Source organism: Ambystoma mexicanum, chromosome 11, assembly GCF_040938575.1.
Source record: "Ambystoma mexicanum isolate Mex_15411 chromosome 11, UKY_AmexF1_1, whole genome shotgun sequence".
Classification (NCBI taxonomy): Eukaryota; Metazoa; Chordata; class Amphibia; order Caudata; family Ambystomatidae; genus Ambystoma; species Ambystoma mexicanum.
The window spans coordinates 554,181,792-554,205,317 of NC_090934.1; the positions used below are offsets into that span (position 1 = coordinate 554,181,792).

Genomic DNA, 23,526 nt, shown 5'->3' on the forward strand with positions numbered 1-23,526 from the left:
ACTGCGTTTTGATGGCTAACCCCACTCCCCCTGTTTTATTCTTTCTTGATGCATGACCTGGTCAAACTCCTGTAACTTTAATCGCCCCTGATCTTTATGCAGAAGGTGCATTTCTTGCAGCCCCAGGACATCCGGCCCCTCTTTCCTCGTGAATTGTTCTAGCTTTTTCCTCTTCAGGGGAGAGTTAAGCCCCCTAACGTTACGAGTTAGCCACTTGAATGGTTATTTTGTCTACGTCCCCTGCCAGCTGGTGACCTCCGGTTTCTTCTCCCTATAGGATTCTCTCGTGCTCTCTCTGATCCGACCCCCCCCTCTGTTGTCCCCATCCGCCTCTCTACTCGAACTGCACCCCTCCCTAACTGGGTTCCCAACCCCCCCGCTCTCTCCCACCCACCTCATCAGGTCTCGTCGCCCTTACTGACCCCATGATGTTTTCGCTCCCTCCCTCCATGCCCTTATTCTCTTTTCGTCCACCACCCCTTCGTATGTGGTCTACTCGGGGCTCTCCCCCACTGGGTGCTCCCCGCTCTTCTCCATTTGACTTTCCACCACTCTCCTTGTGTAGTGGGCCTCTTAACGGGGTTCTTCTCCTCCTCTTGTCTGAGACTGTAGACCATTCCCATGGCTTCGATCTCGTTCCATTCGCCGCTCCTGGTGCCCTCTCGGATCTATCCTCCCTTTACTCCTGGTCAAGGTGCAGCATATTTACTCCTTGTAGTGTGGTTATGCGTCTTTGCCCCCCCCCGCCTACTCAAAGAGAAGTCCGAAGGGAAATGTCCATTTGTGTTTGATCCCCTTTTCTTTAAGTACCGCTAGGACCGGTCCCATCTGACGACGTTTGATCAAAGTCCTGGTATAGCTCAATTTGTTGGTCTTGGTACTTGATCGGTTCCTGTTGTCTTGCTGCCTTCAGCACGGTTTCCTTTTGTCATTATCTTATGAATACTGCAAGCACATCCCACGGCCTAGCATTCGTGTCCCTGTTAAGACGTCCCACTTTGTGGACTCTGTCCAATTCCACTGCACTCGGAGTTGCTTCCCCTATGAGGTCTCCAGAGATTCTCTGCATGATCCCTTTCAGTTCCTTGTCTAGTACCGTTTACAAGAGCATTTTCAGTCTTATATTGACCCTTCTGAGACCTGTTCCCCATGTCCTCTATTCGAAGTTCCAAGTTCCGGGTTTCCACATCTAGTTTCTCAATAGACTCGCGGTTTGCTGTCGTGTCTGTCCACTTCCTGTAGGCTCCTCTGCAGGATGTCTGTCCTCTCTCCCTTTGGCTCAATTCATGTTTGAATTCCCTCCAGGGACGAGTTCAGGTCTGTTCGCAACAGCTGAAACTGGTCCTGGAATGTCTTAACAAGATTGGACTGCAATGAGAGCATTTCCCTGTGGAAATCCTGGTGCGATATCGGCGCCGCTGGGTCCAACTCCTCCGGTGTGCTGCAACCCCCCCTCTCTGGATTTCCTTCCCCAAGCACCTCCATGTTCCGTTAATGCAGGGACCGCTCCGGTCATAGTCCCCCCTCTTCTTCCCTTGGGGGCCCCCCATCCCGGGAGCCTGATTTCTTGATCCCCTGGGCCTTCCTTTACTGGGGCTCCTGCAGTCTGGGCCCTGCTCTTCGTGCGGTGTGCCCTGCTGTGCCCGAGCTCGCGGGTGCACGTAGCGCGCCTAAGCCTCTCCAACAGTCCAGAAGTATTCGGTGCCCCTCCAGCTGTGCTGGCTCCTCTATATCAGAACCATCAGCCACCGATGTCAGGCCCTGAAAGGGAAAGAGTTTGCCTGCTGCTTTGTGTCTTCGCTTTGCCCCTCGCTGTGGTGACTTCACGGCTCCTTGCCGTTTGGGCCCCCAGGTGTTCTTTGCTTGATCCTCTTCACTACGAGGGCCTCTCCCCCTGGCCCCTCATTCAAACCCCTCCGGGCACTGTCCGCTGGGGTCCTGGGTGTCTCCCTGCCCGTCCTTGGCCTTGGGTCCGCCTCTTCCCGTTATCTGGGGTGCTCTCTCGCATGCCGCATATATGTCCCTGGTGCTTGGCACTCAGCGTTCTCGTAAGTAGACCCCCTGGGCCTCAGCCTCTCAGCTGGGATCCTCCTCCGCCTCTCTGCCCTGCTCCTTCACTCTGTCTCCTTGGACGGGTCTTCCCGGTCTCCGGGGAGCCTGCTGGTGGTGCTCAGGCTCCTCTGCTCACCCCTCTCAGCCGTGATGGTCTGCCTTCTGGGGTCTTGTTGCCGCCAGTGTCCGCCTCGGATCTTTGGGTCCCTCTGCTCTCAAGTCCGGCTTGCCCCATGTTGGGAGCCGGCACCTCGTGATTAGAAACCTGGGTGGGTGAATAATCCTTTCCCATTGGTCAATTTGCAGATTATAAGAACCGGTATAGCTCGCAGTTTCATTATAGCCCGCAAATTTGCCCTTTGCTTTCTTCAGCTCGGAATGTTGTGCATTAACAGTGATTCGCCCTTTCTAGTGGCCAAAGTGAAAATTACATTTTACACCAAATACCGTCCTTTTTCGTTTAATTGTTTGTTAGTGAAAATAATAGCTTACTATAAATAAGCATGACTTATATTTTTGTAATGCTATTTTTCATGTTTTTTTAAACTTAAATATTCCACAAGGAATATTTAAGTCCCCAAAAGAAAACAATATTATAATTTTACAAATTATTTTTTTCATTAACTTTTTTCTCTTTGCCCATAGGTTCTAATAGCTCTTTGTAATGTTATTTTTCCTTTTTTTTTTTAAATTTAAATATTCCATAGGGATTATTTAAGGCCCCCAAAAAACAATGTAATAATAAAAAAAAAAATATTTTTTAATGAACTACTTTCTCTTTGCCCACAGGTTCCAATAGCTTTATTGACCTTGCCCTCGGCCGTATCGTCGTTATGGGCCCTCATACCTCGTTAAAGGCCCTCGCTGCGCTCAGGCATTTAACTCTGCCTTCAGGGCCCATAATGCCCGGTACGGCCCTTGGGCAAGCTCTAATAAAGCTATATTACAGTATGCTTAAAACATGCCTGATCGATTGGGACAATAACATGGTATGGCAGAATGGTCTCTGTTAAGATAAACATACTGCCTCGCATGCTGTATCTCTTTGCAGCTCTCCCCGACACCTTTTTCAGAAAACTGAACGAGATGGTGGCCAAATTCCTCTGGCAGGGGAAAACGTCCCAGAATTAAAAGAACTACGCAGACTCTCCCGAGAGACTTTGGGGGTATTGGTATACCGCTCTTCTTTTGCTATTATAAAGCTGGGCAAATGAGGGTAAGTCTGGAACACATGCGAGACGACATGGGTAACTATTGGACATATCTGGAAGTCATGTACACTATTCTGAATAAGGTTAGAGATGTTCTGTGGTCCCGCCGTAAAACCATCCCTAATAGGGTAATGAATCACCCGATCATGGGGGTGTTTTGGTCGGTTTGGAATAAAGGAGATAAAAATCATAGGATCTCTACCTGGACGTCTTCACTGAGTTCAGTGTGGGGTACCCCTTTAGATTTAGGCAAGCATAGCTTTAAACACTCCCAATTGTGGTCAGACAGAGGCTTGGAAAGGGTGGAACAATTGTTCTCAGAGGGTAAATTTAAGGAGTACGAGGTTGTGGCCGATATGCTGGGGCAAGAGGCATTAAGCATATTTGACTATATTCAATTTAAGGGTATTGTTCACGACCCACTGTGGGGTGGGTGGCTGTCACTTCCCTTAGAACACATCATAAAGAGCACCAACTCTAGAAAAAGGATGCTCTCCAAAATATATCTCGGTGTCAGCCAAAATGGAAGGAAGACAAACCTTTTAAGATTACTCGGCCCATCAAAGTGGCTCCATAATTGATGAGGGTACTTGGGAAAGAATTTATAAAAGGTAATGTTCCATGGGAATCTCTTTACCTCGGCTATGGAGCACAATTTCAAAATGCTCCATGGGTGGCACTTTGAACCCTTGAAATGATCTAAAATGTATACAGGAGTTCCCCCCCCCCCTCTCCTCCAGAGCCTGTGGCCAGGTGGGTATGCTATTTCACATGTGGTGGGAATGTCCCAAAGTTAAGGTATACTGGTCCGAGGTCCTCAGCTGGATAAAAAAAATATCGTGGGAGTGACCCCTAGCTTGGACACAATTCAAGTGTTGCTGGATGTCCCCATGGGAGACCGGGAGGATTATCGATTCCAGAGGATTTGGAAGGCTATGCTGAGGGTGAAAAGTTTGGCATTAGCACAGAAGGGAAAAAGTCCAATCACACCCACTAAGGCCAACTGGATGAGCAAGTTGTGGGATATGTTCCTAATGGAGAAGCTTACGGTATTGGTCAATGACACAGTCACAAGCTTGCACCAGTAATGGGACTTGTTTTTGTAAAAATGGGGAGAAAATAGACCAGTGGTATAACTAAGTTGTAGACTTGCGTGTGAAAGTTTCAGCGAAAGGGTAAACAATTTCTGTTTTTGTTGATCACAAGACTCTGTCAAGTGAGACTAGTAGGAAGAAGTGTGTTTTTGAGGCGTGTAGGTCCAAGAGGGGCGGTGGGGATATTGGGACATTGTCTCTTTTTGTTGATTAGGAGGTAACTCCATTAACGGCGGGAAAAACGCCCACAAGATGTTGCTGGATCAGAAAATCGGTATACAGTGTTATGTTTACAGGTGGGGGGAATAAATGCAAGTTGATATTTTTCTTCCTTATGTGAATGTTAATAGGCCTGTATTTAATGTTTTGTTTAAAAAATGCTATACAGATTAAAGTTATTTTTTTTTAAGTGTGGAAAGTCCCTGTATTGTAGTATAGTTGCGCCCCTAATATGCCCCACCCCGCCACCCCCGGCTTTCAGGAGAACTTGATCTATGACTTTAAAGAAGTGAAGTGGTCAAAAAACAGGCATAAGTTTCTTCTGTTGGTGAGCATAGTGTACTTGGTGGGTTCTGTCATGTGCTGAGTTGGTGGCTGGTCTGGGTCCTGCAAACTGAATTCAATGATTATGGATGCAGGTTTCCAGTTTGTAATAGGTGACACTGAGGTGTACACCGCATACTCATTTCTCCTCATGCTATTATCTGCCTCCTCCCCAGCTCAGTCATAACGCTCGCCAAGTCAGCGACTCTGGCCCATTTCCACCCGATCGTTGCCCTTTTGGTGTAGACGGACTGTTCCACTTGACACTTCAGGGACCACACATTCTTAGCTAGGTTTCCACATTTCCTAGCGGTCAGTCGAATTTAATGTCATTTCCTGCTTCAGCTTTAAAGGAACAGGCTCAATGTCAGTTTTAGTAACCAGTGTATCAAATTGAGTCAAATGGGGAGCTTGAGAAGGAGGCATGGGCGGCTGGGATATAGAAAACTAATTCCCGTAAAACGCTGGTGTTTGGCGTTCCATAGTTTAAAAATTGTTTTTAGACTGGGTTGTTGGTAAACCAACAGTCTAGAAACACTTCTGAATGTTTTGCTTGCACTCATAGGCTTGTTTCTTCATATCACCACTTTGCCCCGCTCTTTCTGGAAAACAGAAGACCAAGTTGCAGTAAAAACCTGCCGATTTGCCTGAAGGTCAGGGTTTCAGAGTGTCATAAGGTTGTCTGCCCTCTGTAGTGGCTCAATGATCTCTGAAACAAAAAGAGATCACCCACCATAGAGCATATGCAGAGGTGAATAAACCAGATCCAACAGGTTTGTACTCTGATCGGAATCTGAAGAAAGAATTTAGAACCCATATAGCCGAGTCTTGCAGGGCTGAGAAGGCACTATCGAGATTGAGTCAGAGGTGTTGAACTATTCAGTACAATTAACCGAATGTGCGTTAAGGTATCAGGGAACATGTGACAAATGTCTTACGTTGTTGATGAAATGTGCCATTTCACAGCATCTTGGAGGTTCTGTTAATATTTGAGCTGTTCTAATGTCTTAGCGACTTTATATATGGAAAGTTCCAGATCCACTTTTTGGGCACCCTCTCCTAAAAAAAGCAGTCTGCTGACCCTTCCTGCACGGCTAACTATCACCCCATTCCTACCACCCCCTTCCTGGGCAAACTCTTGGAAAAGTGCATCTTCCCCCAACTGATCAACAACTCTGAACTCGCTGGTTGCCTCCACAACGATCAATCTGGATTTGGGGCATTCAGAGGCACGGAAACTGCTCTCTTGAACATCTGTGAAGATCTACTCGCTAATCTTGACTCCAACTCTCCTGCTGCTCTCATTCTCCTTGATCTCTCCTCTGCCTTTGACATGGTCAACCACTCTATCCTCACAACACAGCTCTGTGATATACTCTGCATCACGGAGCGGGCACTAGGTTGGCTGACTTCCTTCCTAACTAACCTCCCTTCCCAGGTGCAACTGGGCCCTTTCTCCCCCACCACTTAACTCTGTACCTGCAGCGTTCCTCAGGGCTCTATCCTCTCACCGTGGCGCTTCAATATTTACCTTGCCCCTCTTGCACACCTGATTAACTCCTCCTCCCTCATTTCCAGTGCTATGCTAATGACACACAGCTTTACTTCAAACTTCCCTCTACTTCCTCCTCCTCCGCCTCTGCAAATGATCTCTGTCTTAATGCCAGTAAGACTGAGATCCTGCTGATTGGGACACCTGCACCCTGTTTCATTCTTCCTTTCCTTATCTTTCCCCAGAAGCTCAATGTGTCCAGAGTGCTGGTCCTCTCCAGGCAGGACTACTGCAACAGCTTCTTTCTCAATCTGCTTCTTTCCTCCATCCACACCATTCAACTAATCCACAATAGGGCTTCAAGACTTATCCTTGGCCTCAAGCCCATTGACTGCATCTCTCCAGCCCTAACATCTCTCCACTGGCTCTTGGTGGCCACAACAATCAAATTCACCTTCTGTATAATTCACAAGGCTTTCTCTGGCCTGGGACCCCCTCTAGCTCCAACTCACTCTCCCCAAATAGCTCCCTGCTCAAACCCTTCACTCTTCTAGCTCAAACTCTCTGCTTATCAACACTTCAGAGAGTGGGGGCCAGGGCACTCTTTGGCTGGAGCCTCTCTTTGGAACAGCCTCCCTGCCCTCTCAAACTTGAGCCAGACCTCCTTAAGTTCCAGAAACGTCTCAAAACGCTTCTTTTCTCTACCTCCTTCCCTCTCACCCTCCCATGCTAATACCCCCCACTGGCGGCCTGGTCCTTTACGAGTCCCACAGGTTACCAGTCGACACCAGCACACACCTACACCATACCCCCTCATCCCTGTGGGCCCCCTGCCGGGTGGAGGAGCCCCCCCCATGGGACACCACCACCCTTGCACTTAGCCAGTGGTCCCCTCCCCTAGCACTCCTTGGCACTTTCCCTCCTGGACTCACCAGCACTTGCCCTCACCTGTTCGCCCTCACCTTTCATAGCACGTGTCCTTAGTATGGAAGAGGCGCAAGATCAGGCCACCAGAGTGCCATGTGCCCAGCAGTTGGAGAGGCTATGCTGTGACAGGAGTCCCATTTCTGATGTCAGGACGTCCCGCCACAAGACATGCTGCTATGGTATTCAGTCTGCTCAGATTACATGCTGCTTAGTCAAAGCTCTTTATGATCTACATAGCCGGCTGGACTGGGGATAAAAGCAACCACCCGGCTCAGACCTTCAGTGATGCGCAGTCATTTTAGTTGGCTGCCACCCAATGCCCATGATACTGAAATTTCTTTTCAGGTACCCCTCTCACACCTCATGAGAGAAAAATAGAAAGAGATGGGCATGTGTTTATTTTCAGATACTACAAAGCCTGATCTGAGCAATGTCAAGCTTACAATCAGCATTCTGTTATTGTTATTTTCTAAAAGTTGAGGAAGACGAGCATAGATTCAATCTAAAATTGCCCCTGTAAGCGAATGTATGTTTTTTATGGGCTAATTTACACATGGTTAATGTTGTGCTTCAAGTTGCAACCCATGATTACTTTAATGTTTTAAATAAATTCTGATGCACTATATGGTCACACCTTGAATATCCCAGAGTTACTGTAGCATGTTTTTTAATTCCCGGAAGCGTATCACGTAGCTCTATTGGTCATTTCACTTGTTTATTTAAATATCCAATGTCAGCACCCTTGTCTATCATATGATGTGACCTGCTTCCACGTGCGTGTGCTCTGCCTCCCACGGATCTGTGCATTACACCTGCTCTCTGCAACACCAATCAGCACCTACCAATCTTAGTCATTTACATGGTGCAGAGGGCTCTTTTGGGCACCCCCCTCCCATCCCAAAATACTCCTCAAGGTTTAACTGTCACCTATGACATTGCTGTCACCTTGAGCATTTGGGTGCAAGCTTGTTTTCTCCTCTTGAGGGGGAGAAGAGTAGGACGAGTCCTCGAAACTCGTTCGTATGTGCATATCCCCAGCTCTGTGCACTTTGCCTCAGAGGATTGTGGCTGCCATATTTGCGATGGGCCCAAAGGATTCTGAGGAATGTCACATTTGGGAGTGTATTCAATGGTGTCTCCCCAGTCTTTCTTAGGATCATCCAGAGATGTATCCTACATTTTTCATTTACTCTGTGTTGCTATTCACCACATCACTGCATGCTTAGATAACATCCAGAGCTCGGAGTAACCAGGAATTGTGTGGATAAGTTGCGATTATCTCTGATTGCTAGCAACATTCTACATAGTTGGATATGTTAAGGCATTCAAATTGGAGGTTTCTGTTTAAACATCTTGAAAATCAAAATATTCTATTCACATTTTAATCATTGTGCCCCTTCTGGGGGGAAAGGTCTAGAATTGAAAATTGTATGCACACCCCTAATGTACTGCTGCATTATAATATCAAGTAGGTACTGTAAACTGCCATGTTTGAACCACTGTTTCTTGCCTGTGTGAGTCAAGGCTTTACTGCGCATGTCTTTGCAATCAAAGCTCTTCGCCTAGTGTGTAACTGCTTGCCTACAAATCTTTGACGGGTTTCCCTTTGGATACATGTAAGCGTGTTTTAAGCTCCTGCTTTCCTATTAAAAGCAGCATTAGTAAACGGAGGTCATACTGTAAGTAGGCTTGCCTGCCCCAGACCGTGTGTGAACCTTTGAGGAGTATATTCAGCTTTGATAGATGTATCACATTGTGCTGTCCTACCTGATAACACTAATAACGCAGCTGGTATCAAAGACTTGGAGAGAGGGGCTTTGCTCCCCATTTGGAACATTGCTTCAGAAGGATTCCTTGTCCTGTGTGGACCTCCTCTTCCATTGAAATTGTGTTCTTTGGGTATAAGAGAATGGTGCTTGGAGTGAGTTTTTTTTACACTTGGCCGAAGTCTCGTTTGGTTTGTCTTGCTATCTGCTTTTTACTAATAAATTGTTCACCAATCCATCAGAATAGTCAGTGGTCATTTGTCCATCACAAGCTGCTATTATCTCCGATTGCAAGCAACATGCCATATAGTTGGATATACTAAGTTATTCAAATTGGATGTTTCTGTATACATGTCTTCCAAATCGGAATTATTAAACGAATAATCTGTTGACAATTTAATTATTGTACCCCTATATACACTTAACTCAAAAGGACACTCTAACAAGGGGACATTAGGATATTAAAAAAGCACCTTCATGCCAGAACGATCCATCAGGAGAAGGCTTTGCCTAAAACTAAGAACTATAATGCTCAGATGACTAAGAGGGTAAATTAACAGAACCACATAATTTTAGGGTTCCTACTTCACAGAAAACTGGAAAAGATCATGTCATCAAGGCCTATAAATTGCTGCTCTTTATCCCTCAAAGCAGACATGCCATAGATATACAAAGGGTATGTGGAATTCTGCTAGAACAGCAGGGAAAACACTTCAAGCATGTGTACCATTATCATTGCAACCAATGACAACTTTATAAACTGGGCACTTTAAAATTGAGAAACTGGACAGAAGAGGATTTAATGAAAGGACCTCAATTATCGCTGCTCCTTTGCTCTTTATGTGTATCTATTCTAAGACGGACAAGCATCTTGCCAGGCCAAGCAGTTTTACCTGGGTAACATTGTCATCATCTGCACTGTTGTAACGGCCCACATCTGCAGAGACCCTGTAGATATGCTCTCTCACGTGAGGCTGATTTTCTGGTGCACTGAAGCTGTTCGGGTAATAATTTGGGGCTCCACCTATAAAAATAAAAAGAATTTAGAAACTCTAAACAAAGACAACTTTAAACGTATCATTTAATTATAGTTCTTTAAAGTTAGCCATATATATCAACTTGTTATGAAGTTATTTCAGGTTAAAAAAGTAGCCCAATATTAACATTACCATCAAAGCAGTCTAAACTATTATCCATCTATTTATCTTTTGTATTCCCCCAAAATATTAACAGAATTTGAAGAAGCATTACAATGAAGCGTAACAGAGAACATGCAATTTCTCTAGAAGCCAAATCCATTACTTATTAGTAAATCATGGTAGTTCTAGTGTGCAGCAGACCGGATACTTTGAATCCCACAATAATTGGAAGAGTAAAAATCCATCAATGGGTCCATGTTCAACATTTTTGCTTTTTAGATTAACTCGTGACACAGCTTTCTATAAAACCTTTCACACAAATAATTACTATATTCATTAACAAAAACATTCCATTTCACAAAAATACAATAGTATTTAAGACCCAATTTATAAAGACAACCAAATAAGAATACTGCATCATTGTGCTAAAAATTCTATATAGTCAACAATAAAACATTTTACAGTAATCAAAAACTAAATCACTGCAAAGCTCAAAGATAACTGCCAGGCCCCCACAGAATTCAGGAGTATAAAACTAGGTTCATGCATTATTCTACTGAATACCTTAAACCGCATGCGACTGACTCCTACAAATTCTACATATTAATTCAGGGTTTCTGATCGCCATTCATCCCTTCGAATACACATTTGCAGCCTCAATACTTCCAGGGTTTCCAGCAAATGTAAGTGGCATTGCGTACAAATCTACCTGATAGTTCTGGCCGGAAAACATCAGTAGACCTAGAAGGTAGATAAACCCATATATATTCTCTTGCGAGGTACCTGAATACCAAGCAATGAATATTATGCCTGTCATAATACAATGCATCTTTTAAAATGTGAGCATTCAAATTCACATAAGTACCCATATCAGGGTCATTTCCCGATTCTTCCGATTCTGTAAACAATCCCTGTCAAGTATTTGTTTGGACTGTTATATGCAAAAAAAACTAAGCCTTCTAATCTGACTGAACATACTTGAAGGGTGCATCTCAATGTAACCCAAGAGCTAGCCTCCATACAGCTCGCGCCTTGAAATACTTGTGAACAGGCGCATTATAAATGCCACATCATATCCAACAAGTAAGCAGTGTATCAAAATGTAGATCGCCACTGAAGATCACAGGTTGCTGCCTGATCGTGGCGACTCCTGTTGCAAACCGTCTTCTTTGCTCCCGGGAGGTGTCCTATGGTCGCCTGCACCGCAGACGTCTTCATCTTTTCTCTGCAATGGTGTTCAGCTGGAAGGTGCCTGGAACGGACTTAGGTTGCTGGTAACCTGACGAAGAGTCCCTTCGTAGGCCTATCCTAGTGCACTGGAATTGAGAGAGTTACTTACCTGAACTTGCCTTAACTTTTTGAACTTTCAGTCAACCACTGGCATTGTCCAATCATATTGTAAACCTAACTGAAAAATACAATTTTTCAGGTAGGTTTACAATGGACATTAGGGCGTTGTCCTAATAGACAACGCCCTAACCCTAGAACCACAAGTAAACGCAATAATTAAGAAATGTTTCTTCCTTCTTCACACAACAAGAAGAATCTTACCGTTCCTCTCCTTCACCCACAAAACACTGACAATCGTCACCCTCATCATGTCAAGAATCGACTACGCAAACAGCCCTTACCTCAAGATGCCAGAATACCTCCAGAAAAAATTACGACGCATCCAAACCAAAATGCAGAAGCCAGACTCCTCCTCAAACTATCCACAAGAGACTACATCACCCCAGCACTAAAAGTATTACAATGCTTAGTTGGGATCCAGTCTATATCATTCAAAACAATGTGCATAACACACAGGGCAATTAGCGGGCAGGGAGCAGAATTCCTACAAAAGAAAATCTACAAGCCAACGGGACTCATCAGATCAAGCAATGAAATCCGCCTGGAATCAAAACCATACGTCAAGAAGAAACTTGGGGGATCCTCTTTCTCCCCCCTAGCCGCAAAAACCTGGAACAACCCCCTGAAAGAAATAACACCAAGGACCACCAACATTTTTTTCAACAAGTCTAAAAACCTGGTTCTTAAACACCACAGAACCAAAATGAAACAACCAAAAACAATTAAACAGGAAACACAAAGAACAGACTGACAGAATATAAGATAGCACAGACAACACCCAGGGCTGACTAAGGGAAACGTCTACAAGAACAAGAGACTATGCTAGGTGGAATAGAACATAAGCGGTAACCCCATGAAGATAAAAATTAGCGTACATGCCCAACACTACCAACAACCTTACCCACTCAGAAAGGGCCTTGGGTACGGGCGTAGCTAACAGTCAATAAATCCAAAACCAGGTTACAGCAAAGACAAACTGGGATAAAACGGCTAGCCGATCACAAAGATGGAAACACGAATGTAGCCAACGACAGAGATGAGACAGCATTACCACGCTGAAACTTAATCTCCGAAAGGAAACAACCTTCTTTAAATCATGAAGGAGACGCAATAGAAATATGCATCTCTCCTAACAAGGATACTTATCAAGGAAACTAACAAGGATACTAACCAACCCCATAAAACTACTAAAAACCTCACAGCTCCTCAAACACCTCTCACACTCCAACCAAACACAACCACACCTCTTAAAGTCGCAGCAAACTGCACGCAATTCACCACACTGCAACAACCACACCACACAGACCCCTAAACAGCACACAACAGACTCAGAACCGAATAACACACCAATATGCTCGGCGAACGGTGTTAACCGAACTGAAGCTGCCAACAGTACTTCAGAGCTACCTTGCTCTTCTCCAAACTTTGTCCTACTAACACGCCTAACCTTCCCTCCCACTTTGTTTTCAGATACGCCAGAGTGCCACTCCGGTGGTGATAGTGCATGGCACAAATATCCTTTAACATTAACTGCTGACTTTGAAACCATTTTACGGCTGGGCTTACTACATGCTAGGGAATTTTCTTATGGTTGCCCTACAGTGTTTCTACTGAACTTTATGAAGAGTAGGGGTGGGCACCACTGTTATTTGTCAATCTTTCTAATTTTATGGGTTTCAAAAAATCAAATTTGATTCTTTGTGGTTGCTTTAGCCTGGGGCTGCCAGTTAAAGATGGTCCTATGACACAGGGACCACAATAGTACACAAGAAAATAAGGTTACTCCATCCTATTAGTACTGGCACTCTCAGTTGACCCCCGAAGGAGCTGAAAAAGAGTTAAAACGTACATTATTCAAATAATTCTGGTAACTGTAAATTCATTTCTTTGCAATATTGGCCAATCAAATTCCTTATGACGCTTCTGAAAAACAATCCTTATAAAAGAATCCCTATAAAGAAATGCAGAGACTCTTATACATGTAACACAAACTGTTTAATGCACATTCCTGTGTAAACCTTTAGTCTTATTTCAACTAGTGAGGCGAAACAATAATAGCAGTAGGCCATTAAGTGTACATGTGCCAATGCATTTCGGTAAAAACCATCTTCAGGGCTGTACACTTGTATTTTGTATCATACTATGATTTCAAATCTGTGGCATTTGACAGAACATATTCACAATAAATCAAAACATTATGCAATGACCATGGCGTTTTAGAATTGTAAAATTCAAAAATGACATACCAACGTGTGCCAATTGAGTTCATCAAGAGATGTCATCCCAAATCACACGATAGGAGAAAAGAGAAAATGCGTGTGTTTGCATTTCAGTAATTTCCTTCATAACGCTTTTATAATCTGAAATGGAAGTTTTCATCATACTGCATTCTACTCTTATAAAGTGTCTTCTAATGTGATCAGTGTTCGCACTGAAAGTGAAGCGAAATCTGTGGAGAAATATAGCATTTATCAACCTTTGAACCCTGTGTGTGTCTCTTGTGCAAGCTCTCGCCTGACCGGCACTCACCTCTCGTCAGTATTCCTTACAGAATGGAGTCGAGCGAAGCCGCAAAGTCACATGTGCGCGCCGACTCAGTTTCTATTTATATGTAGCCATGGCGACGGTACGAGGTGTCGTGCTCCCGCGGGGTTGCCAGAGCACGTACACCTCGCGCCCCACCCCCCGTGTGGTCACGGAGGGGCAGGGATGTCACCATGGCAACACAAAAAACCTTGGCGCTGCACTGAGGCGTGTTGGACTGGCAGCATGATCATAAGTACATATTTTTATCTACTGCGATGTTAAAAAAAAATCTTATATTTACTTGTACCGAAGGGAAACGTTCAAAAACAAGGTTTGTGTGAAAAACGGAGACCCAAGTGCAGCTCCGTAAAACAGAGTGTAGTTCTATGATAAAGAACGCTTGGTGGGGCTCAATCCATGGTGCGTATGTTTTTAATTGAAATATTAAAATTAAAATAGCGAAGCAAGTGTGCATGATGGCCTGCTTAGAGAGATGCGGCACGCTTAGAAAACAAAATTCAAGCAATTATTGTAAAATATTGAAAACCAACCAGTCATTCTGATTCAATCTGAGCAATCTCATTATGTAGTGCCTACTAAATATAGGTAACTATCAGTGCAACCAGGGGGGTTAGAGGTATATATGGAGAAAGTATGCAATACTCTGTGTCAAGAGTGTGCAGTAGAGTACATATCGATATAAATAAGGTTATAGGTAGCAAATGTAGTTTATCTCCTCATTTAACCCTTTTGGTGTCAACGAGCTGACTCTGTCGATCCAAAATGTTTCTCGCTGATCAAGTCTCTTCTGTAGGGTCTCATGTTGATCTCTTCTTTGCACTACCTCGAGGATTACAAATTTGATTTGAGCCAGATTTTGTTTTTTTTTCTTGCCAATGTCTGGCTACCGCTGAGTTAACATTCTGATTACATATGCATGATTCATGTTCATTCCATTTTATTTTGGCCGCCCTTTGAGATTGGCCTACATAATAGAGGCCACATGGGCATTTTATTGTATGTATGATGCTGTGTGTATCACAGGTTGCAAAGCTCTTCAATCTGATTTTTCTCCCTGTATAGGGGTGATTGACTGATTCTCCTTTAATGATGCATCCACAGTTACTACAATTAAGGCAAGGAAAGGTCCCAATGCAATCAGTGTTTCTCTTTTTCTTTGGAGGTCTTGTGTTCACCAGTCTGTCTGAGATTTTGACTCCATTGGTAAGCAAAGGTAGGAATATCTCTAAATAAATGTTCAACTCTTTAGTCACATGTCACTGTGTTCCAATTCTTCTTGATTATTGCTTTCATTCGATTAATTTGTCTCAAATATTTTGACACAAAAACTAGATCATGTAGTGTCTGTCTTTGCTTTCGACTTCAACAGGTCTTCTCTGTTCTGTGTTGCTGCACGTGATTCTGCTGCTTTGACTTCTTCTCTTGAATATCCCCGATCTAGGAATTTCTTGCCTATTTCTACAACCTCATTATGGTAATCTGTTGGATCGCTTACTATCCTTTTCACTCATAACATCTGACTTTACGGCAAGTTTTTGATGAGGCAGGGTTGGTGGAAACTGAGTCTTTGGAGTAAGTTGTTGCGATCTGCGCTTTTACAGAATATTGTTGTTTGAGATTTGTCATCTGTGATGTTAATTTTGACATCCAAGAAATATATAGATTTTTGAGAATATTCATGTGTGAATTGAATTCTTGAGTCCATATTATTGGGATGATTGAAGAATTCTAGTAGTTTGGATTCTATGTTCGTCCACACTCCAAAAATATCATCAATGTACCTGATCCAAATAGCTAGGTCTTGTCGCCACAAATGTTTAAGAAGTACATGTTCTGTCTCGAATTTATGCATAAATGCATTCGCATAGGATGGGGCCATAGCAGCCCCCATTGCAGTGCCTGCAACTTGTAGATAGTATTTGTCTTTGTAGCGGAAGTATGAGTTGTTTCCTATGAATTCCAATAGAGTCATGATGAATTCTTTTTGTGCTAGTATTTCTTCTTGTAACAGTATCCATTTGACTGCTTCTCTGCCTAAATCGTGAGGAATGGATGTGTATAGACTTTTGACGTCTATCGTAAAACAAATATTGTTAGGATCAAATGGTATTTCATTGAGATATTGTAGGAAGTGTGTCGAGTCCTTTATATAGGTACTGTTTTTTTGGATCAAAGACTGCAAGAAAAAGTCTATGTACTTCCCTAGTGGTTCTAAAATGCTGTTCATTCCCGCTACTATAGGTCTTCCTGGTGGTTTCTGTAGATCTTTATGCACTTTCGGAAGTGTGTAGAAGTGTGGTACTCGGGGATGTGTGTTAAGAATTTTTTTGTATTATGATTGATCCACTTAAGTTCTTCTGCCTTATTCAAAAGTTCTTCCAGGTGGCATTTGATCTCTCCTGTTGGATCTGCATTATGTCTAGCATAAGTGTTGGTGTCACCGAGTTGTCTTTCACATTCTTGTTCATAGTCTGGTGTTCAAAAGCACTAGGCCCCCTCTTTTATCGGCCGATCTTATAGTAATAGATTCATCACTATATAGGCTCTTGATCAGTTGTTATTCATGTGGTTTCATGTTCCGATTGGTCGATTGTTTAAATTGTACTATTTCAAGATCTCTTGCAACTTGTTTCTGGAAGATGTCCACGGAGGGTATCGTGATCGGTGGAATAAAGGTGCTCTTGCTCCTAAATTCTTTGAAGCCTGAATCGTCTGTACCTTGTGGTTGGTCATGTTCAAGTTCGCTGAAAAATACTTAAGTTTCATCTTGCGTATCAGTTTGTATAATTCTATCTTTGTGTCGAATAAAGTGCTATCATATGTGGGGACAAAGGCAAGTCCTTTTTGTAATGTTTGCATCTCTTTCGTTGTTAAGATTCTTGCTAAGTTGATTACTATGTTTTCTTCTGCTGTAGCCTTGTGTTTGTTTTTTCCTTTTGTTCCTACGGAACTTTATGTCTCTGGGTAATTGTCTGTTTTACACTGGTTACTGAATTAAATTATTTCTATCGTCTCCCAAGGTTGTCTATCCGCTTTATAATAATTTCCCTAAAGGTTTCATTTGCATAGTGTATCATTTTAAAGGCCTAATAAAGGATTGCATATTTTTGCACTTGCCTGTCTAACAGCAATTATAGGTGTTCTGTGTGGACTCATTGTAGCCCTCGACAACTCTGAAACCCCATTCCTAAATCGAAGTCTTACCACTCTGCTACCTACCTTGATTGGGTTAGGCTAGACATTAGTGTCTTTCATGTTCACCATGTTAGGTTTGCTTCCCAAAACCCACCTACACGGTAGATTTTGGAAATCCATCTCAACACCACATAAGCAGTACAACGGGAATCTAATTTCGGGGGACTGTTATTTAACCTTCCCAACACCTCACCCAAATGAGCTATGTAGGGTATAAACAAAAGAGGCGCAGCAAAGCACTCCAGTTTTAACCACATGCGTCTCACAGTAGGGTTGTGAATCATCCCGTGTGACAGATGAGGAAATATTAAACGTTTTAGAAGAACATCTTCCAAGAAGTGAATTTCCTCCACAAAATAGGTCTATCTACATGATGGAATGGAACGCTGCCGTTAGATCAAGAAAAGTATCTAATAAAGGAGGATTCCCCTTTTCTCAGTGATTTCCTGGATAATAAAGGGATCAGAAAAATATTATGTGATATGTGAAAAAAGACTGATGGAAACCAGCCGGTTCAAATGCAAGAATACCAGCAATCATTGCCCAAGACCTCAGCTCCTTGGTAAGAACAGTACGTAATACCTTACTGGTGCGTTCTCAAGTTTTAAGGCTTTAACAAAGATTTCACAGATACACAGATATGTACCAAGCCCCCCCCCCGTTTCTGATTACGGCCCTACAATCACTAGATATGTGTGATGGGAGTGTTTGCTGCTCAACAGGTAAATAGGAAAAGACCAGACACTCAGCCCTTTCGAAGGCTATTGCTTTTTTCACTAACATAGTAATTGTGCCCCTTTCTGGTGAGCAGCTAAGAATTTGATCAGTAACATGCAGAGGCCAAATGTGCATGTATGCCTCTACTACATGACTATCAGTCTAAACTTAGCATGTTCCCCAATGCTAGATTGCATGCATTTAATATTGCAAACAGCATCTTGCTTTGCACAGTGTTAGGCAGAAACCTGTGCAGTTCCCTTAGGGATCACTGCAAAAAGTTTAAGACCACAGGGGTAAGCAGTAAACCCAATTGGTAGCAGTCTGCACCACCCAGATTTACCTGGTAGCTGTGGCTGAGCAGTCAGACTTCTCTCAAGAAGAGCTAGGCAGTATATAGAGTATACACAATAGGGCTAAAGATACAGTAGAACAAGCAAACACTGACCAGAGCTTTGGTATTAAAAGTATATCATTATTTATTTAAAAACACACTTATGAAAATACACTGGCACTGATATATCAAGCAAGTTCAAACACAGTCACTATAAGTATGTACACCTCCCTAGTTAATTATTCGACAAGTCTAGGTTAATACACCACTTATTAGCTAAACAGAGGTGAGCGGGTAACCTTAGATGGCACTCCAACAATTCGTTAAAAAGGGACAGAAAAGGCAGAGTATGGAAATAACACAGTACCAACACTTTTAAGAAACCACAGCAAGTCAAGAAAGGCAGGGTCTACTGTATCTACTGTAGAGCCAAAGTTCATAGCCCAGGCCCACTATTGGCGAGAGCAAGGCGGAAAGTGCCCAAGATCACACAGTGGAAATGCACTCAAAGTCTTTGCAGCAAATGTTAAGAGGTTGGATCCGTTCAGAAAGGCAAAGTTAACAGGTCTGAGGTCAACCCAGTTGGAAAGTCAAGGATTTAGGGGACACCTTGGACAATCCGTTGCAAGGGAGACCAGGTGGGACACAGTACCTGAAATGGTGAGAAAGCTCCAGCTGTGGCAGTTGTTCCTGGCAGCGGGTGCAAGTCGTGGCTTCGACCATAGGAAGAAATGATCTCGACGAGGAAGAAAGCTGGAGGTCGTTGCACTGCCAGGGATGAGACCAGCCGCGGAGTTCCCGATTAAAAGGTACGACCCTTTTATTCGCGGTCAGTTGTGAAGCGTGGCTATCCGGCCGCCGGGGTGTTTGGCACGGGAGATTCGACCATGAGACATCCTGGAAGGCGAAAAAGGCGAACTGGTTGGTCCCACCAGCTCAAAGGGAAGAAGACTCTCCTGGAAGAAGATCTCCTCTGTCGTCGGGGAAGTGGCGAGTTTCTACAGCAGGGCTCCACCAGTGGTGTCGTTGTTTGTAGATGGCTCAGCTTCTCCCCTCTTCGGATTCTTTAGGTCCTGTGGCGACTTCTGAAGTTCCAGTTCCCAAAGCTCTGCTTTTATGCAGAAAAACCCCTATTCAACAGCCTAGCTGTCACTCACACATGCTAAGTGGTGAGACGGGCGGCTCCCCACTGGGCCAATCACACAAGAGTGCGACTTGTGTTGTCAAGGCACCTCAGTCCAGGGTGCCTAATCCCCCCCCCCCCCTCCACACATCATGTGAACCCCAGACAGAGTGGCACCATTTGGAGGGCTTCTGTGTAGAGGCCAGCCAAAAAGTGGAACAAAGGGCTCGACTTGGGTTAGAGTTTCAGAGGCGAACACAAACGCCATTTTAAAACAGAGTCCTGGCAAAAATAATAACCCCATCTTTAGCCCAACCCACAACCAGGGCAGAACTCTTGACTGGATCGCACAACATAACTGCCCACTCATCATCACTGGAAACTCTCCCGCCCCATGGTCAGACCACCACATAATCACCTTCAGCATCCTCACCACCTGCTCCACCATCCCCTAACCACAACCACTGCCACCCTGCCTTGCCAGAAGCTCCCGTCATCTCTCTAAGGAAAGGCTACTGCCCTTTCTCCAAGGCCCAGCCTTCAGACCACCTTTTTCCTCAGACCCAGAAACACTCGCAACAGCCTATGAAGTTGCCATCAAAGCAGCTATTAGCTCCATTGCCCCCCTTAAACCCGGTAAATCCAAACCCACCACCCAGTCCAACTCCTGGTTCACCCCGGACCTCCTGCTCTCCGCATCAAAAAAAAGGCTGCTCTCACTCAGTGGCAAATGTCTCACTCTGACAAAAACAAGATGACTTAAATCCTGCTCCACTAGATATAAAAAAGCAATCACCCAAACTAAGGCCAAATCCTTTGAATCCAGAATCTCTGAAGCTCAATCCAGCACTAAAGAAATCTTTGCCATTTTTAGGGAGGTAGAGACAGCCACCCCCGCCCCCCAGAACTTCACCAAAGACAAGGCCTGGTGTGATGATATACAAACAGCCATGAAAAATAAATTGAGCCTGCTCCAAAACAAAATACTAGCCACTAAGCAAGCCCTACCCAACACAGACACACACACACACCCCTGTCCCACCACCAGCTCCGGATCCGCCCCCCAACCCTTTTCATTCAAACCCATTCTAGAAAAATACATCACCAACATAATGAGGAACATCAAACCCTCCAACTGCAAAGGTGATGCATGCCCAGCCACCATTATCAAAGACTGCTCTGAAGCATTAGCTCCCTTCCTTACAGCCTTTGTAAACGCCTCCTTTGCTACAGGGAAAGTCCCTGCCTCCCTCAAGGAAGCCTGGGTCCACCCTCTCTTAAAAAAAACCCAACTCTCAACCCCACCTCCCCCAACAACTATAGACCCATCACCACTGTCCCTTTCATCCTCAAAATACTGGACAAAGCAGCCTACCTGCAGGTTCAACACTTCATTGAAGAGAACAAACTCCTAGGACTCTGCCAATCTGGCTTCCGCCACAGACATGGGACTGAAACCGCCCTACTTGACCTGAAAAACCAAATGGACGATGCCAGAGACATGGGCAAACCAACACTTCTCTTACTTCTCGACCTATCCGCGGCTTTCAACCTCGTGGATCATGACGTCTTATGCCACCACCTCTCCTCTACTGCCAAATTCTCCCCTGAAGCCACAGCATGGATCACCTCCTTTCTACAAGACAGAACCATGCAGGTTTTCTCGGACCTAGCATCCGCCTCACCAACTATCATACTCTGCGGTGTGCCCCAAGGCTCCTGCCTCTCACCCACCCTCTACAACATCTTCACACGACCCCTTTTTCTCATCCTCGACGCCATGGGCATTTCATACACCAACGACGCACAGATCCTCCTCACCCTCACTGGCAACTATGACACTGACTCCATGACCCTCAACAACCTCTACAACACCATCCAAGCCTGGATGGCAGACAATGGACTATGCCTCAACTCCGACAAGACTGAACTCCTCCTGGTAGGCTCACCCGACACGCTGAAAAATCTATACTCCCAATTCAGTCATTTCACCATAGACTCCATCAAAATACTTGTCTCAGGATCAGTCAAAACCCTGGAGTTTACTTGGATTCCAACCTATCCATGGACAAACAAGTCATCGCTATAGCCTCTGCAGCTGCATATCATGCCAAACTAATCAACGCAGTCAGGCCCTTTCTCTCCAAAGAGAACTGCACTAACATAGCCAGAGCCATCACTGGATCTAGGCTTGACTATTGTAATGTACTCTTTCTAGGCACCTCCAACAAAAACCCAGAGAGGATACAAATCATACAGAATAGTGCTCTCCGGGCAGCCCAAGGCATTGCCAAAAGAGAACACATTTCGGAGGCCAGAAAACTAGCACACTGGCTCCCAATAAAAGAAAGGATCATCTTCAAGACTCTGACACTGACCCACAAGTGCATTCACCTTACTGCCCCCGACTACCTCTCCCAAAAGATCCACCCCGTCTCCTCTACGAGGCCAACCAGATCACCATATACTACCATGCTCTCTGTGCCATTAGTAAAAAAAAAAAAAAAACAGCAGGCGGATGCAGCTTCCCATATCTCGCACCCACTCACTGGAATGCCCTACCTCCCACAATCCGAGGTCAGGCCTCCCTCAGCGCCTTCCGCAAAACCATGAAAACCACCAGTTGAATACATATATGTTCCTAATGCATAAACTGTATTGTAATAACTAACTGTTCCAACCAAAATATCAGCTCTATGCCTTTTGGAGTTCATAATGTACCACTGAATGCCTCTGGTCCTGTAACTAAGCTCTTGCAAGTAACAGTGCCTCAATGCCCATGGGCTACTTGCGCGCTATTTAAATATAAATAAATAAAAAAGACCCAACCGGGGAATTAATATTAAATAAATAACTCGTCTGTCTCTAACATTGCACCAAAAAGTGTTGCGTTTAAAATCAATGGGAAAATCCCATAAGAAATATTCCGGTGGAATATTTCACGTGGTATCCACTGCCACCAGCCAGAAACTCGACAAGGGGGGACTGGACAGTGCCCCCTTGGAAAAAAGACCCAGGGGCAATCGAATTACCCCTACCAGTACTTCCACAATATGATGGTTTGTACTGGTTCTGTTCACAGTTTGCGACTAGTAAAGCCAATGGTGACTTTACATGCCCTGGGAGACAGTAGTCAGTCCCAGGGTATGGAGTCTATGTTTGGGGGCCACTATGACACCCCTGCGTTACTGCACTGAGGGTGCTGTGTAACACATACCAAAAACATGAAGCCCTATGGAGTAAAAGACCCCATAGCCCATAAAACACATTCACAGTCAAAGAACATTCTCAAATCATGCTTAAGAGTGGGAGAAAAAGAGTCTCACTCTTAGCAGGAGAAAAAATTAAACCTCAAAAATCCAGCAAAGCTGCTGGCGGACTCACTAGGTTTGGGAAATTAGTCTTAACAGAGAATTCTCCCTAACACACAGAAGACTGTTTTACAGAGTAATGATATGCACAGAAAGTGACTGCAACAGATCGATCTCTCTCTAATGTGGAAATGCCATCTTATTACTATGAAAAATGTGTGATTCAGAGGCCAAATATACATGCACCTCACAAAACATACATAGCTGGTGGCCATTAAAAAGGGCATTTTACAGACAATAATTGTTAAGACATTGATAGCCACGAATTATGATGATAGGTTATTTATAACATGCTTAATACCCAGCGGTTTCTAAGCGTGGACCAGGGGATCGAACCTCTGTTGCTCCGCATCGTCTTGCGTCCAAGGCGAGCACGTTACTCATGAGCTATCACAAAAATTTACATCTGCCAAAATGTTCAAATTCTTTTACCAAAATGAGAAAAACGGGTGCCAGTGACTGTGCAGTTTTCATAGGCAATAGAGAAGTAGGGAGTTGTTCTAAAACCCTACATGTTTAGCTACATGTATTTGCACAATTAATAGGGCATTAAGGCAGTAAGGCAAATGTTCTTTCTAAGACTCCAAACTCAGACCCATTAAAGCCCTTCATAAGTAGTGAAAAGTCAGCAGACATGTTCCTTTGACTACGTCACAAAAGGAATT

The 23,526-nt window shown here is 44.2% G+C and overlaps 1 protein-coding gene across 1 annotated transcript in view; it reads right to left on the reverse strand.

The window, feature by feature from the left end:
- The window catches only part of LOC138503559 (catalase-like), a 515,936-nt gene that overhangs the window by 95,946 nt on the left and 396,464 nt on the right, over positions 1 to 23,526 (reverse strand). Inside the window, exon 10 of the mRNA XM_069623379.1 lies at positions 9,979 to 10,109. Coding sequence (XP_069479480.1) covers positions 9,979 to 10,109 — 131 coding nt within the window. The remainder of the gene's footprint in view (positions 1 to 9,978; positions 10,110 to 23,526) is intronic.